The 17,191-nt window shown below is 37.5% G+C and overlaps 1 protein-coding gene across 1 annotated transcript in view; it reads right to left on the bottom strand.

Moving 5' to 3' along the window:
- The window catches only part of GC (GC vitamin D binding protein), a 34,867-nt gene extending 17,889 nt beyond the window's left edge, over positions 1–16,978 (bottom strand). Inside the window, exons 1-6 of the mRNA XM_001489350.4 lie at positions 16,695–16,978; positions 6,113–6,182; positions 5,410–5,542; positions 2,670–2,881; positions 1,377–1,509; positions 972–1,066 (exon numbers count right to left, since the gene is read on the bottom strand). Coding sequence (XP_001489400.1) covers positions 972–1,066; positions 1,377–1,509; positions 2,670–2,881; positions 5,410–5,542; positions 6,113–6,182; positions 16,695–16,794 — 743 coding nt within the window. The 5' untranslated portion in view covers positions 16,795–16,978. The remainder of the gene's footprint in view (positions 1–971; positions 1,067–1,376; positions 1,510–2,669; positions 2,882–5,409; positions 5,543–6,112; positions 6,183–16,694) is intronic.
- Between the last annotated feature and the right edge of the window lie 213 nt (positions 16,979–17,191).

The raw sequence follows: 17,191 nt of genomic DNA, 5'->3' as shown, positions 1-17,191 counted from the left end.
TTTAGCTAAATCTTTGTTCACACTCAATACTATTTCCTTGGATCAAATTCCTGGACACCAACACCAGTATAAATTAATAATTAAGATATAAAGCCACCTGTAAGATATATAATATGTGTGTGTATATTTACATATATATATTATAAATTCCTATGTTGTACTTGCCAACTATACTATCTTAATGTAAAAGGAAAACTAAAGGGAGTCTACAGAAAATGCATTTAGTATTTGAGCAGTTCTAATGGAAGATTATTTTTAAAGGACTCACAAAAGTAGTTTCTATTCCCATTAGGGAATTTTAGCATGAAATAGATTCTTTCATCACCATTAGAGGAAAAAAGCTTGTGGATCAGTGTAAAAAGAAAAGAGACTGTAAATACTGAAAATATAAAGCTAGCAAATCTAGTTGTCTGAGACATGAGAGAAGTATAAACCTAGAAACTGTCAAAATTAAAATATAGAGTTAACAGTAGCCATACAAAAATCAAAATGAAGGTTACAAATAAAGTAGCTAAGTAATTAGAATAAATTCATGAAGCTTAAGGGTTATGTACTACATAGCACAAAGCTTCAGATAACAAATAAGAATTCAGGAAGTTTCATCCCAAGAAAAAAGTGGGCAAAGCAAATAAGAGGTGATGAAAAAAAACGGTTTATTTTTGCTTTTGTGTTTGCAGTATATGGTAATATGAATATTGAGGAAACAATTTCTAGTGGTCTACCAGTTTTCCCATATGAGTATATAGAAAATGTCGATTAAAAGCAAATCTCATGTTTTACACATAGCCTTTTTCCTTATTCACATTTTGTGTAGAGAAGAGAAAGAACCGGACCATATTTTTGAGGATTATTGGAGCCTAAGACTATAGTCTATATCTTCTATTACAAACATTTTCTTAGAGAATCATATTATTGTGGATGGATAGTACAGAATCAAACAGCTAAACATGCAGGTGGTGCTTCATCTTTACCTGAGCCTTGATTTCTCCTTCCCATAAGCAGCATATTGTGAGCAGAGTCTATTTGACATAATGGTGAGAAGTGATAAATGCTTAGTCTGGAGTCTCTAGAAAAAAAGTGAGAATCTCATTAGATAGTCAAGAGCCATTGAAAGCAGTGTGCAGGATGGCAGAAAGAGACTGTTATCATGATTTTTATTGTTGATCACTAGAAAATTGAATTCTGACTAAAGGAACTTATTGATATTTCTTTCCCAGAGGTGATTATGTTTATTTTTCCAATTGACAAAATGCAAAAGAGGCATTTTAGAAACTTTTACTGATTCCACAATCTCAACTTCTACCATTATTTAAAAGGAATGGCATTAATAGAAGAAAAAAAAATAGAACATGGCTATGTAATAAAATGACACCTACCTCTTTCAAAAAGCACACTGTTGGGCTTGGTGAGGTACAGCAGGACCCTACCATAGAGAGATAACTCTTGGTGTAACCGACTAAAAGTGGCAGAGGAGCTTGTCCATAATTAATGGAGTATTCATACATAAATCTGTGGGGGGAAAAAGCAGGATTGGTCAAAACATTTGCAGGACACAATCTACTTTTTCCTAAGGATTTTGATGGAGAAAGGATGCATGTTACATTAGTTTATGGTTTTAATATCTGAAAAGCACTAGGGATTTAGAGAAAGGGTTATAATACTAGTCACTTTTAATCAATACTTTTGTTAAAAAAAAATAGGTTGTTTCCTAAATTTCCATGTGGATTACATGAGAAGAGAGTCCATTTGTCCCTTTATTCATTTAGGTACATAGCCTAAATGGTAGCTGCTTATTAATGTTGATAGAACAAATTAGAATGAATGTAATGGATTTACTTTTCATTATGTATCTCAGTTTACTATTCTAGACAATTGCTATGTATAGGCTTACTTATTTGTTGAAATATTTTTAATTTTGGGGAGCACAAGCCCCCTAGGGCCTAAAAGATACTCTGAAATCTTGGGCAAAATCCTCTCTGAAAATATATAGGGAAAGGCAAACTAACCACTTTTTATAAAATCCTGACCTTGATTTCATGCTTCTAAAGCCAGTTTGAATGACATTGCTTTTGACTTGTGTGTATTGCCTTATTATAAATAGGTTTTTAAATTTTGTTCATTTTTTATGATCTTCCAAGACTAATATAATCAATATATAATCTGACGTCTCATGAATGTTAAACAACAAGAAGGTCAAAGTAATATGTTTACTTATATGGTATAATGTATCACATTGACAACCATTTCTGGGGATATACCGTAGGAACAAAAACTATCTTTTATACTTTACTGGAATTAAAATGTGCACAGCAGTAAAACAATTTCTATCAGATGGAGTAGGCAAGGATCCCTAGCATACGGGGAATCACAAATCTGTCAAATATTTGAAAATGTCATGTGGACAGGGATCCAACTGATTCTGCTTCAGATAACAGAACGAGGATGAGTAGGTGGAGTTTAGGAAAATTGATTTCATCTGTCTGAGAAAGGCTTTTACAACAATCAGCACTGACAGAGAGGTGGGCTGTCTTGGGTGACAGTCAAATTCTTGTTATTGGAAATTGTCCACGTTGCTGTAGAAGAGGAGTTTGTGTATAGTAGGAAGGTAGGTTAGACATGTTTCTGATAGTTTATGTCCTGACGTTTTACTTATGATGAAAGCAGCTTACTGCTCAGCAAATCCCTTGGGATCTTTCCTGAATGCCTCACAGATTTCTTCATTTGTTGGCTCTACATAGGTTGGAAATTCTTGTGGCTGGTGCTTCAGGGCAGCCATACAGAGTTTCCTTTCGAGGCCCTCTTTGGTACAGCACTCAGGAGTTCCTGGGTGCACTGGAAATGGGGAGTCACTTTCACAGGACTTCACAGACAATGCTGAGGTCTAGAATGAGAGAAGAAAAACAAGTAAACTCATATATATGCAAGTTTCCAGGCTGTAGTTCTCCATTCAGTAGAACATCTTAGTCTTAAATTTTAAAATTCTCATTAGTAACAAACTGTCCTTGCCAAAAGCTCCGCGAGATGAGATGATTTGTCAGCATGACAAGTTGCATAATTATACTTATAGGCAAGTACAGGGTCTTACGTTAACAAATGACTCAGTAGGACTAAAATAGAACCTTCATTAACAAATGGACTGTGTTTGATTGCAGCTATTAGAGGTTTTATTTTCCAGCTCAATGTTTCTCCATGAGGGTATTAACATCTCTGAGGATGAGGGACGTCATTTGAAAAAGCTCCACTGGTGATTCTAGTATGATCTCCCACCTGTTTTCTGCTGCAGATACTCCACTGAGAATGAAGACTTCCCTCTGCCCTCTTTTGCTCCCTTTGTTAAATGAGCAGACTCTTAGTTCTTGACTGCTTTGGTCTTCTGCATTGGTTTGCGTTCTCTTGCCCAATGGTTCTTGAGCCTGCTTTTGCATCAGAATCATAGTGTGTAAAAATAGGAAATACCTGGACTGCAGCATAGAAATTCTGATTCAGTAGATCAAAGATGAGGCTTAAGGCCCTGTTTTTTCTTTTTTTTTAAAAAAAAGATTGCCACCTGAGCTAACAACTGTTGCCAACCTTTTTTTTTTTCTGCTTTTTTACTCCCCAGATCCCCCCAGTATATAGTTGTATATTTTAGTTGTGGGTCCTTCCAGTTGTGGCATGTGGGACGCCGCCTCACCGTGGCCTGATGAGCGGTGCCATCTCCACGCCCAGGAACTGAACCGACAAAACTCTGGGCCTCCGAAGTGGAGCATGCGAACTTAACCACTCGGCCACGGGGCCGGCCCCAAGGCCCTGTTTTTTCCAAAGCCCAAAGATTTATTCTCATGTGCAACACGATTTGAAAACCACTGGTGCAACTTAATTTACTGCCCATGTGTGGGTAGACCAAGCCCGTGGTAAGGGCACCACCGAAGCAATTGTAGCAACAAAATGTTCTTTTTGGAAAGGATTTGATATTTGGAATAAAAATGTAGAATAGAAATAATCATCATGGAAAAAATTATTTTGGAATTTACGTGGGAAAAAGTACTTTGACATCCTTACACTTATTTTACAAGTTGGTCATCTTTTTAAGGCCAAACTTCTAAAGGACTTTGCTATCAGTGAAGGAAAGCAACATGATGAATTAACTGTTTATGTAAACCGAAAGTAAATGTCTTCTCATCCTCTCCCACGTCTACCTTCCGTCAGACTTTCAGAACTCAGGGATTCTTAGGAACTTTCTTTTTATCCTCCTCTCTCTTTTCATTGAATCTTCTTTGTCTCTCTATTTCTTTCCCTGGCAGCTTTCCTGTTTTTCCCTTTTTATTACCTACTTTCAAATAAAGAGGTTTAGAAATAAAAAGTGTCAACACATTTTTTTTCTTTTTCTGCTTTATCTCCCCAAACCCCCCTGTACGCAGTTGTATATCTTAGTTGCAGGTCCTTCTAGTTGTCAACACATTTTAAAAAAATGCTTTGAACAAGCAGGGAAAAGAGGAAGGTGTTACGTAAGAAACGTCAACGCCGTCTCTCTTCTCATGATCTGTCTCTACTATCTCTGGTCAAGGGATGGGTTAGCAAATATATGAAGTACAATGGAGATAAAACAAAAATGTGTTGTGTTATTTTGATTGTGGTTGGTAGTTTGCTTGTTAAGGTGGTGCAGAAGTTCAGGTTGAAATAATGGGTATTTATGGAGTTGGTGGTGGGAGAAAATGATTATAAAATTTTTAGAAAGTAGATAAGGGCTAGATATAGCAATTAATGGGTAAGAATAGTCATTACATAGAATATATGCTGATCAGATCTTTGGAGCATTGTTTCTACAGGCTAACTGCTCCAGGCTTGAGCAGGGAGACGTTGATCTGTAGTGGCCTTTGTCAAAGCTTCTAAATGTTATTTGCATCAGACCTGATGACTGCATTAGAAAATTGCTAGAAACACCTGTGGTTTTACCTCTTTCAACTACTTTTTATATTTTGAACCCTGTCATTTCAGCATTTTAATTTCAGCATAGATACTGTGGGGGAGAAAACCCAGAACCTATTAAATGTATTTAGGGCAACGTTTGAACCCCAAATAGTTTGAGGCCAACACTAAATTATTCTGGGGCAGTCAGTACCAGTCTTGGTATGATAAAGGTATGGTACAGGTAGGCTTTTAAGATATGCAGAATATATTAGAATTCTTTCAAGAGGTTTGTAATTCAATGTACACCAAAGTTTTCTCATCTGAACCTTTAGGACTAATGGGCAAAATTGATTTATTATGCTAGAATAAATCTGGGCTCTAGGGATAATAGACTTCATATTTCTCCCAAACCTGTAGTAAATGGAGTTGCTGTCTCAGATTTCCCCAACATATGCATAAAGGCCTATCTTGGCTTCCTTGTATAGGCTACCATAGATGCGGCCAGCGACACAAACCTACCCTGTTGTCATAGCAGCCAGGGTCGGCCCCTTCAGCACAGCAGGCTTCCGTCAAGGAGACCACTTCATTCACAAGATTACTGATCTGTTCAAATGTGCCACTGGGAAATTTTCGGCTGTACAGGACCATTGATCTGAGGGGAAGAATAAGTCAGCATATTTAGAATTTTAAAAAAATAATATTTTCACATATTAAAATATAAAATCTGTTCAATTTTTAAAAGGAATATTGCACACATTTTCTTGATAAATGAAAAGAACATGAGGTGACTTTAAAAATTAGTTTTTGTCCTAGGTAAGCTAATCTTGTAAAGCAGAAGTTGGATTTGGGGATTTCATCAAACCAGCCTCATGTTCTCTTTCCTCTCGAGACTCCCCAAATGAACGTGTTCTGTACCACGTTGCCTTCTTTACCAGAGTCCTAGCGTGTACTATTTGCATTTTAATTTACCTCAGAAAACTATGCTTACTTATTCTAACTCATTAATAAACTTGTAACAAATTTTTAGACCATCATAATGATAGTTCAACTGGAATCCTTGGATGTCCCCCGTTTGCCTGACTTCTCTGACCACATTGACCCCGGAGATCTATCTTAATCTTAGCAGAGATCAAGTCAGAGCATATGCCAAATTGAAGTTACTTGACACGTAGTTTCACCCAAGGTCAAGTAACCAAGAGAATGAGTAATGCCTCATACTTACAGAGATGTGAAGTCATCTTTTCCCAGACTGGTGAACTCCTTGCAGACTTTATCCTTCTCGTAATCTCGGCCTAGGAACCAGAAATAGAAAAATTTCTATCTTTTCCTTTTTAATGAATTTTACACTAAATGTATCTGTTTAAAGGAATCCTCCACATGATTCATCTGTAGTGAAAGTAACATTTTTCTTAATATCTATATGCAATTTCATGTTTTGGTGCCTTTCTAGTTGTCTTCTCACAAATGGGCCAGAATTTTATGGCACGCTATAAAATTTTGATCAGTAGCAGAAAAAGAGAGAGTGAACTAATACTGAAAGTGATAAGTCAAATGATGTACGCCAACTAGTGAGTCAGAACCTATTGATACGACAATCATTCTCTTAGGTCCCATCTTTAGAATAACGATAAAATGGGACTTTCTACCCCTCCCTTCTTTCTTTGTCTGTTTTACCTAGTACCTGGAAAGAAACAAGAACAAAAAATAAATGGAGAGTATCTACATTCCAAAGTAAAGAGAGAGCCCCACTAACGCAGGACTGTGAAGGAAATGTGGGAGAGCTGGGGTTGCCACCCTTGTTCCATTATCCATCTCAAGACTCTATAAAAAAAAGGCTAGGAATTAAGCTGAGGGAAAAGATGAAAATTAGGCAAAATATTTTTTGGAGAAAGTTGTCAGTGTGGTGGGTTTGGAGGAGTGATTGGGAGTCCTTTACCTTGTGTCAAGCATAGTGAGAGGGGCTTCAAAGAAAACATGCAGAGACCTTGATAGGTGACCCTTGACATTTGGGGTATAAAGGACAGGTGTCTGATTCAGACTGGAGAAATCTAAAGGATGAAAGGGGCTGGTTAATTGGCCTTGGGCAACAAAGGAGAAAGCTGAGAGTGGGAAGCTCTCCTGTGGCCATTGGACCTGATATAAATGTCCCCTCACTCCCTAAAAAGGCCTATCCAGAGGGTAGTGGGCTTCCAACAGTGGGCCACCTTTGTTGCAGAGGCAATTTGGAAATCAGAAGGCCAAAAGGGAAGTCTTAAGGTGCCAGGTGCATGTGAAAGATCCCCAGGGATAATGAGAAAGAAATCTCCAAAGAACCCACAAAGAGAAAACGTCAACTTTGAACATCACCCATAACCAGAAGAAACAACACTGTCTCACAAAGCTGCCCATTGAATTAGTTTTCCTGCTGCTTACCTCTCCTGCTAGCTTCTCCATTCTGAGTTAACCCTAGAAGGGCTAAAAGCAGCCCAGAGAGTGAGAGGAAGGAGAAAAGAACAGGCCGAGAGAAAAGAAGAAAGTGTACATGTCTCCCTTTGCCACCACAGGAAGCAGAACTGAAACAGGCCTGTTCTGGGGTGTAGCTTCAACTTTAAATGAGCTGACAAATTTTTGACTATTAAACCAGACATTCCCATGACTGTGATGAGGTGGTTATTTCGAATTTTGAAAGGACCAGAGGATGTGTTTATTATTTGAGCTAACAGAAAAATCGCAGAAGCTACTTTTAAGTCAATTCAAGCAGTTGGGAAGAGCTAGTTCCCACAGGAGGAGATGAGTTCTTTATTGAGCGTGAGACCCACTCGTTCCACATACCTATTATATGTACGATACGGTGGACACGCGATAGGCAGCTGATGATTTTCTTCCCTGATTCATCCTTTATGCAAGTAAGTCTAGGAAATTTCCCAACACTTTGTGTCTTTCAAAAAATTGTAAGAACTAAATAAATGACCCAGTTTCTGTTCTAAGTGTTTTAAATGTTTAATTTATCCTCCTGGGTTTAAATATTGGGAAACCCATCTCAAGTGAAATGGTGGCAACTGCTGTCATGCATTTTATCCCCAAATGTCCTCACTTCTCTGACAGTTTCAGCTCTGTGCAAGAGTGAATATACATAAGCCAGGGTAGAAATGTTTGTTTTATGCCTTGGAGTGGGGGTGGTGGTGGTTGGATACAGGCTGGGAAAGTTTCTTTTTTTTTATCCCTTTTTAAAAGGTTCTCTTTAGGATTTGTTAGATTTAATGGTGAAAATGCCTGATACTGGAGAAAATTGCCTATAGAAGAAGGTCAAACCCTCTATCTTTCAGGTGGACTACTCAGAGTATACTACTGAGGTGAGAACAGTCAGAATTGAGAGACAAAGACATTCTTAGGCAGCACTTTGTAATAAGAAATCAATTCAAAGAAATGCCATCAAAATCACATAGAAGGTGGAAAAGAACCTACATGTTCAAATGTCATGTTGTCTTGGAAACTAGGACAAGACAGTAGGATTGATAAAGCTAACAGTCAATGGAGTATAAAAAGCCACTTGCAACAAACCTCTGTTATATCTGAGAACCTTCACATCTAGTCATTTTCTGGAATTTATTGACTAGTTTACAGATTAGATACTGTCACAGTTTCAAAAGGTCAAAATAAGGAAGAAAATTTCAGTTAATCATTAATAGTATTCAGTGGGACTGAACTTAGGGCACAGAGGGCAAGAATTTAGGGTAGAGCTGTCCTCCTCTAGTGAAGAGATGTGACATTACGATGTCAATAGAGTTGTTTTATGTTGCTCCTATGAAAGAACTAGGAAAAATGGTTGGCAGTAGATTTTATTTCAATGTGAGAGAACTTTATTATAGCTGTGGTTAATTAATACCTGAAACAAACAGCTTTTTGAAGAAATGAGTTTGTTTTGCCCTGGAAATATTCAAATGGAGTTTAAATAACCATATGCATTAAAGATCCCTGAGTTTAGTACAGGACTGTATCCTCATGATCTTTAAGATCACTTCCAAGAGATTATAAAATAATCTCTTAGAAATAGTAAGAAATCATATGGAATCTTTTTTCCCCAAAGCTTATTGTGTTTTAAGCTACAAAATAATAGCTCTAAGAACTTTTTCTTTTTCTTGCAAAGGAGCTACCTTTGTTTAATAAACTCTCCATGTAAAACTACAGAGGTCATTTTATTGATACTCTTATTGTGACCAAGCAATAACATGCAAAGCAAGAGCCTGTATTCAGAAGGGACACCTCCCATGAACATTTAAGGAAATATTTTGTTTCTAGTCTCCCAGATTCGGATTTCTCACCTCACCAAAAAAATGTGTCATTCAGTGTGTTATGGGAAGGTGCTGGTTCATGTGAATGTAGTGTAAGTGAACACTACAGATTGTTCTATGTTAAAGAGCTTTAATTAAATCAACTACTTGTGTTTGCACAGAAATACATTCGAATCCGTGTGTGTTATGTACTGCTTTAGTTAGAATGCAAAATGATGACAGAACAGTGGGGAAACAGATCAACTATGTAAGACGTAAAATGGTTTTGAAACCGTTTTTGCTGGAACATTCAGTCTTGGGCATGACAGAAGCAAGGGAGGAAGCCCAAAAGGAGGGCATTGAGAAAGTTCAGAATTGGAAATATTAGGGTAAAACCGCTCTTTCAAAAATAACCTGTAGAGGAAGCTGTTGCACCATCTATCTTTCAAGTGAAGTACTTGAAGTATATTTGATTTAAAAAAAAAAAATTCATTTATTTATCCAAAGAGAAGATCTATAGCTTACAAGCCTAAGCAAATATGTTAATCATTTTCTCATCTTCCAAGAAACAACAAATACTGAAGTCAATTTAAAATGTGATTTTACAAATTGATTCTTCATTCCATGGAGTACTGCTTAATGTTTTCACACCAGTTGAACTCACTTTGATTCACATAATTAAATCCTATCTCAAATGGATTGGAAATGACACACTCTCTTCTTTAATGTGCCGTGTGGTTATAAAGAAGGAGATCCGGACTTTGATACGGCCCCTGTAAATATTGGCATAATCTTAGTGATACTGGTGAAATCATTTTCACATCAAGTGACCCTTAGTGCTAAATGTTTACAAATTTCATTAACAGAACTTTTACCTTTTGCAGTAGCATGTCCCATTTCTATCTATGTTGTGAAATATTCTTGTATGTCTTGTCTAATTCTGGACTTTTGAAAACAAATTTGATTTACTTTCGGGAAATTTTTCTGCTTCCTGTACCTCACCCCTCCCAACACAGCTGACGTTCAGACATACAAAGGATGTGTTTTGAAGACTTTCTCTGTGCCAGGCATTGGGTTCAGTATTTAACCTACAATGGAGAGAAAATTAGACACATCCTTGCCCTGATGGGATTTTCAATCTGGTGGAGATAGAAAATAAGATATTCACTGTCTTGGTACAAACTTGGCTAAAAAGAGTATTTTGACTGCTTTAACTACTGTTGTTATAATCTTTCTCTAAAACTAATTACCCCTGGAAAAGCTGTTTGTATACCAGGAGCAATGGATGGACCCTAAATAACATTGAACTGAAGAAATGCTCATACATGGTGCTAGGAACTGTCTTAGGTTGCTATTTTCCTATTGTGTTCTGGACAATCATGAGTTTTTAAAGCTTGGTTGTGCATTTTATATTTTTGCAATTTTATTCTTCTGGCATTTTTATCTCTATTCTGCACTGACAGACTCATCTTTGACAGAAAATTTCAGTATTTTTGTTGGTGTGTGTTTTTTAAAACTTTTTAAGAATATAGTTGGTAGTGTTTATTCAAACTAGTCAGGCTACATATTGATTTCAGAGTCGCAGTTTTACTTGAGAAATTACGCATCACAGTGCTGGTTTAGGAAGCTGCTCTGATTACGGAAGATAAAGAAAACAACTAATTATATCCCTAGAAACACTGTCAATGAAGAAGTGGCAATTTAATTAATACTCTCATTTTGTTTTTCAGGCTTTTTTGGGGTCTCATTTCCATTGACATTTTTAATCATTATTATATAAAGCATTGATCTGGTTTTTCATATTGATATTGATGTTTGTGGGCCAGGTGTACAATTTTCTGGGTTTGAGTCAATGGAAAGAAATTCAACCCTTTTAATACTAAACCTAGAGCTCTATGTGACTTCTGTAGATTAACTAATCTAGAAGAAATTAAATGTATCTTTTAGGATGCCATCAGTGGAACAAATGGAGTTTCATTTCAGATTTTGAAAATTCAAAAACAGTAGAAGATATAGGGTCAGTGGGTCAGTTGCCCAGAAGCTACAGTTGCTCTAGAGAGTGGCCTCCTAGACTCACCCAAATTTCCTGTCCTTGGGTTCCCCACAGGTGGTAGCGTATATGGATGCCATGTTCACCAAAGTCCCAGAGGAGACATTCTCTCTCCATGCATCTCTTTCCACTTCCTCTTCCCTTCACAGGCTGGGTACCTTGTCATCTGCAAATGCTTTTTGATAGGGTAGATAGGGGAGCAGGTTTCCCTCTCCCACCTTTGGGATGAGTGAGGGCAATATCTTCTGCATCCTAACTTGTAAAATTTGGAGGCATTGCAGGGTTTAGTTTTTAAAGCAATATATGAATGAATAATACCATAAGGTATCATGCAAAAGAAAACTCTAAAGCCACCAATATTTAAGGAACTGAAGTCTGATAGTAGAAATAAGCATACAACACCAATAGTGATCATTGCCATAGAAGAGATTGAAACAAAGCATTATGAAACTTTAGAATGGAAGAGGGCTTTTAGAAAGCCTCATAAAAGGAGCTATTACTTGATGGTGGTCATGAATGATGGGTAGGATTTTAACAGGTTTAGAAAAATTGGGAGAGGAATTTTAAGTGGCGAGGAGAACATGAAGACATGTCTGACGTTAGAAAATCACAAGTCATATTTGGAGAATAATAAGTAGTTCAATACGGAAAATGAAGTATGGAATGTAAAGACAGAAGGACTTGATAGCCAGTTTTACTTCTTATTTTTTAAGGTGATCGTGTATCTATTGATATATATTCTTGTAGTGGAATGACCAAATCATAGGCGTATTCAAGGAAGAGTAATCTGGAATTTAAGACAAATGATACCTTCTTCATAAGGCTGTTCTATGAAGTATGTTAACCTATATTAAAATGCTTAGGACATCTCCTGCCTAACATGAGGTAAACAATAAGTGCTAACTATTTTTGTAGTAAAATCCAGTGATAATATACATTATCAGACATTATATACCCCTGTGATATGAATATCATGTGACCCACTCCAGTCCTTATCTGAGGTGGTGGGCTAAATTTCTGATCAGAGGAAAATGGAAGAGAAGGTGAAGGTAGAAAACACCCAGGAAGCAGGGAAAATGGATCCGGCCAATAAAATGGTGGTCAATCAGCAGTGAGATCCCTTGACGTACTGCTCCTTTCCTTCAGGAAGTCCCAGCTTGTCACAGGACCCAGAAACCTGGATGAAATTTCTATTGCCATTGTATAGCACAAATTTAGTGGCTTAACCAACGCAAACTTACTACCTTACAGTTATATCGTGTAGTCTGACACTGATCTCTCAGGGCTAAAATCAAGGTATTTGCAGGGCTGTGTTCTTCCTGGAGGCTCGAGAGGAGAATTCATTTCCTTGCCTTATTCCAGCTTCTAGAAACAGGCTACATTTCTTGACTCCAGGTCCCCTTCCTCCATCTTCAAAGCCAGTAACTTTGCATCTTTCTAAGACTTTTTTCCTTTAGTCACATCTTCCCCTGACTGACTCTCTTCTGCTTCCGTCTTCTACCTTAAAGCCCTTTGTGATTATATTGGGCCCCCAGGTAATCTGGCATTATTTTTCTATTTTAAGGTCAACTGATTGCAACCTTTATTCCATCTGCAGCCTTAACTCCCCTCTGTGAGGTAACCTAACATAAATTTATCCAAAAGATTTTAAGCATGCTGGCACATTATAAATAAAATATTAGCTATAATATCAGCACATAAAATCTAGTGCCAATGCTTCACAGTGGATACTTTATATAATTACAATAAAAATAGCGAAAGACTTACAGAGTTTACTCCTTCCAGGCTATTTATTATGTGTCCTAGTTGACCTTTAATTTTCCTTAAATACTCAAACTACCTAATGAGGTAGGTACTCTAATAATCCTAATTTTGTAATTTTACACAAATCTATGGAACACTTTGTATGGCAAATAGTATTCTAAAAGGAATTACAGCAAGAAACAAATATAAAGTCCTGACTTCATGGAGCTTACATTCTATATTCTACATTTGTTATAATAAAGAAATGACTAGCTGGTGATAGGGTAAGGTGATGAGTGCTAAAAAAAAAAAAGTGCAGAACAAAGGGATAGAGGTAAGTGGAGTGGTAGGTTCTCTTTGAGGTTGGGTGGTCAGGGAGGCCTTCTCTATACACGAACTTGGAGCAGACATGTGGAGGAGGAGAGAAAGGGAGCATGTGGATCTTAGGGGGCTCAGTGTTCTAAGAGGAGGGATGAGCTAGTACAACCCCCTGTGGTGCAGAGTAGATAGTGAAGGAGAGTGTGGCTGAAGCAGAGTGAACTAGGCGAAAGGAGGAGAGAGCGGGTAGCCGTGGACAGTGTAAAGTTAAGTGACCATAGATACCCGGGGAGAAGGTAATCAATTCCTTTGAAGGATTTCTTCATCTCCTTCCTGTGTAGCTTAATTTCCTGGCCTTTTAAAGTGTACGTACTTGTCCCTACACCACACACATGATGGTATTGCACCTTGCAATAGGGAAGCATAACATTGCTAGTGATTTCCAGGGAGGTTAACATTGCTGTTATGATGAAGTTAAGCTGCCTCTCTGACTTCAGCTCTTCCTCCTTTCCCTTCTTGGCTAAACCTCTTTTATACATTTATTCTGGCTGCTTTGTGAACTTGAATCAGGCCATGCTTGTTCCTAGCTCAGAACTTGTGCACCTGAGTTCCTTCAGGTTGAAACACATTTCTAGATCTTTGCACAGCCATCTTCCTTTCATTGTAGATCTCAATTCCTATGTCACTTCCTCAATAACCATTAAGTAGGTTTTGCAGAGAGGATATAAAGACGTATCTGGGAAAATAGAACAGCTGTCTTAAATTGTTTCTCTCTGGCATTTTTTGTAGCTATGTTCCTGAATCAAACTTAGGACAATTTTTTTTTTTTTTAACGTGGCTACTGATGAAAGGGCAACTTGGAGAAAAGAAAAACAGTGATTCAGTGGTGGTTAGGGAGACTGGGATAACCAGGGATGTTTTGACAGGCAGGTGGGAGAAGGAAAAATTTAGTTCACCCACGAAGCCAAAGGAGATTTACTTTCTTCTTGCTGTTTGATATCATGTTTAGTAAAAATGTATGTGCTTAGAATGAAATGCTTAAAGCAAAACGGCAAATGTTCATAATAAATATCCTGTTCTTGCCAACAGCCCTTATAAACTGCAGTGGTTTGTCTCCTAGGGCATTATTTCCTTGGTAATTTTGTGGCTGTGTCAGCAGCCTTCTTGCTTGTTTCTTGGGAAGAGGGAAAGATTAGTGTCATATCCATTTCAGTCCTGAGGAGAGAAGCCACGTAGAGGCAGTTGGCAAACAATTGAGAATTGTTGTCTCTCATGGAGTAGCTAAAGTGGATATTTTCTTATGATACCATCCAGATTTGGCATATTTGGTAAGCCCTTCTCTTCCAAGATGTATGCAAGAGCTTGTAAACTGAATCTTCAATGCTGTTTCATGGAAGAGTACTGGCTTGATGTTCATGTTGAGCTACAGCAGTATCCATTTTCAACCTGAGGTTTCCCAAAGAATATTTCCATGGGGTAGAGGCATTTTAGGAAAGAGGCCACATGTTTGGGAAACCCTAGGTTAAATAAGATTTCTTACTGGTATGACTTCTCGGGACCTTTAGAACAACAAAAGGCATTGATTGTGAACCAGCCAAGAAGGACTAATACGTGGCTTAATTCTTACATGTGTTTGCCCATAGAAACTTTTTTTCAAGATGAGTCTTGAGTGAAATACACTTTGGAAAATGTGTTCTAGATAAATGCTGTGGGTGGTCGGTCAGCTCTCTAGAACTATAACAGGCAGAGAGAACTGCCACCCAAACCTATCCCCCACCATCCAACGCTCCTCTCAACTTCTTTAGTCTGTAGACTTTGTAATCTCCTGCCAGGAGAGAACATACCTAGCTTCCAGGTAAATCACTGACTTGGTATTTGGGTCATGCTCAGGGAATAGAGAAGAGAGGATGGGTCAGGACTGCTGTCCCCAAGTACTGGACGTTTAGTACTTACTTTATGTATCAGGATATGCCTCTATGGCACCTGGGTAATTTGACTGAGGCTCATTGTGAAATTCAGAACTTCAAGGGAGCTGATGAGATTTTTAGCATCCATTTCATCAGAATCTGAGAGAATGCTGAAGGATGTTGAAATAGAGGTTGTAGAATACTGTTATTCTCGAAAGGACACTGTTGTTCTTTGGAGTGAAGCCAGTGTACACTTACTAAGCCAGCAATCCAAAATGGTGACTCATGTCCCATGTTATGATGTCCACATATAATTCCAGCAGCTAGCCATTTCTGGACCTTCTGCGTTTTGAATATCTTGATTTGAAGCTACTTGAGTGAAATTTTTCAGGTTCAGATCTGCCCCAGGGAAACCTTGGGTGATGGAGTAAGCTTTCAGAGTCTTTTGGAACTTGTCCTATTCAGAGGTTTTATAAGGGACACAGTTTATTTTACTTATTTATACCCCAATTTATCTCAGATTTTTGTAGTCTTACATAAAGATCCACAGCTTAGATCTTTAAGATCTATGGATGAATAAGGCAAAATTCAAAATAATTTGAATAGCAAAAGTAAGATCACGGAAAAGTGAGTGTAAAAAGAATAAGAAAGTCAGGAGTTTTTATGTCACAATTAATAACTGATAATTTCTGGGATCCACCTATCTTATTCCACTGGTTAAATGTGTTATTAATATGAAAACCAATGTATACTTGGATGAGGTTCTTAACTGACAACACTAAATAAGCAGGATGAATGCAGATTCCCCAATAAGCATTAAAGAATCAGCCAGAAAAGTAAACTGAAACTGATTATAAGTTTTGCAACTTGGGAACTTTTCATAAAGTTGTCTACTTCACATAATTTCAGTTTGTGTCATTGAAAGAGTTTTAAACATTGATCAGAGATGAAGACACCATTTGAGGAATAATTTTAATGAAAAACAGAGCTCAATTATCTAATAGTCATGTTTTATAGCTATTAAGTTCTTATTTTCTGTAGGGATATTTTAGCAACTGTAGTGCATTTTCAAACATTGCGTGTACAGGATTCCTTGAAGAGGATCAAGGAAATCTCTCAGTTGACTTTGTGCATTATTGATGTGATGGTGTTCTCAACGGCAATAAATATTTGAAGTCTGAAAAAATGGTCAGTGGTGGGTCACAACATCCATTTACATTATCTTTTGAACAGTTAAAAAATTTCTAACTTCAAACCGTTTTCTCCAGATCTCAATTATCAAAAGAGCAGGGAAGGATAATTGACAAATTACAAATTTGTTTTGTCTTTCATGAAATTTTTTCTTGAGTTTTCAGCTATTCCAATTGAATGCTATATGGCACATTAGAACTCAAATTAATCTCTCTTTGCTTCCCTTTCTCCCCAACATATTCACCAATTCTTCTGTTTTTCCCCTTTTTGTATAGCTTTAAAAATGGTAACAGAAAATTAGACTAGTAAGAGTTCTTGTAATGGTCACACCACTGGAAGTCTTACCTCTTTCTAGAGCATGCACAAATGCTACAGCAAGCAGGACAACCGGGATCCTCTTCATCTTCCTGCCAGCAAGTCCTGAAGCCCCCTGTCGGCTGTACATTACCCAGTAAAAAATGGCAGCCCAAAGTAACCAATTCCCTTTTACTAAGATTCTTGACTATGGACTAATCAATTATTAATCTCTACACCGAAGCAAGAGCAGTCATCCTTGGCCCACAAGAGATAAAATAATACCATCAATCAAGGCAAATAGACACCTTTGGGAAAATGTAATGGAAAATCTAGGAGATTTTAATCATTAACTGAGTGAAACTTCAAAAGAGTCAGGGTACACGTAGATGTTTTTCCCACTGCTGCTTTTTACTGAAACTTGTTTAGTATATTAGTGGGCACATTTTGCCCCTTTCCTTATAGGGTTGTGTGCCTTCTTTGGACATTCCCTACCCTTCTCATGTATAAATGGAAACTTAGGAGTTCTCTCTCTCTCTCTCTGTTGG

The sequence above is a fragment of the Equus caballus genome, chromosome 3 (assembly GCF_041296265.1).
Source record: "Equus caballus isolate H_3958 breed thoroughbred chromosome 3, TB-T2T, whole genome shotgun sequence".
Lineage (NCBI taxonomy): Eukaryota > Metazoa > Chordata > Mammalia > Perissodactyla > Equidae > Equus > Equus caballus.
This window is presented reverse-complemented; position numbering and strand designations above follow the sequence as displayed.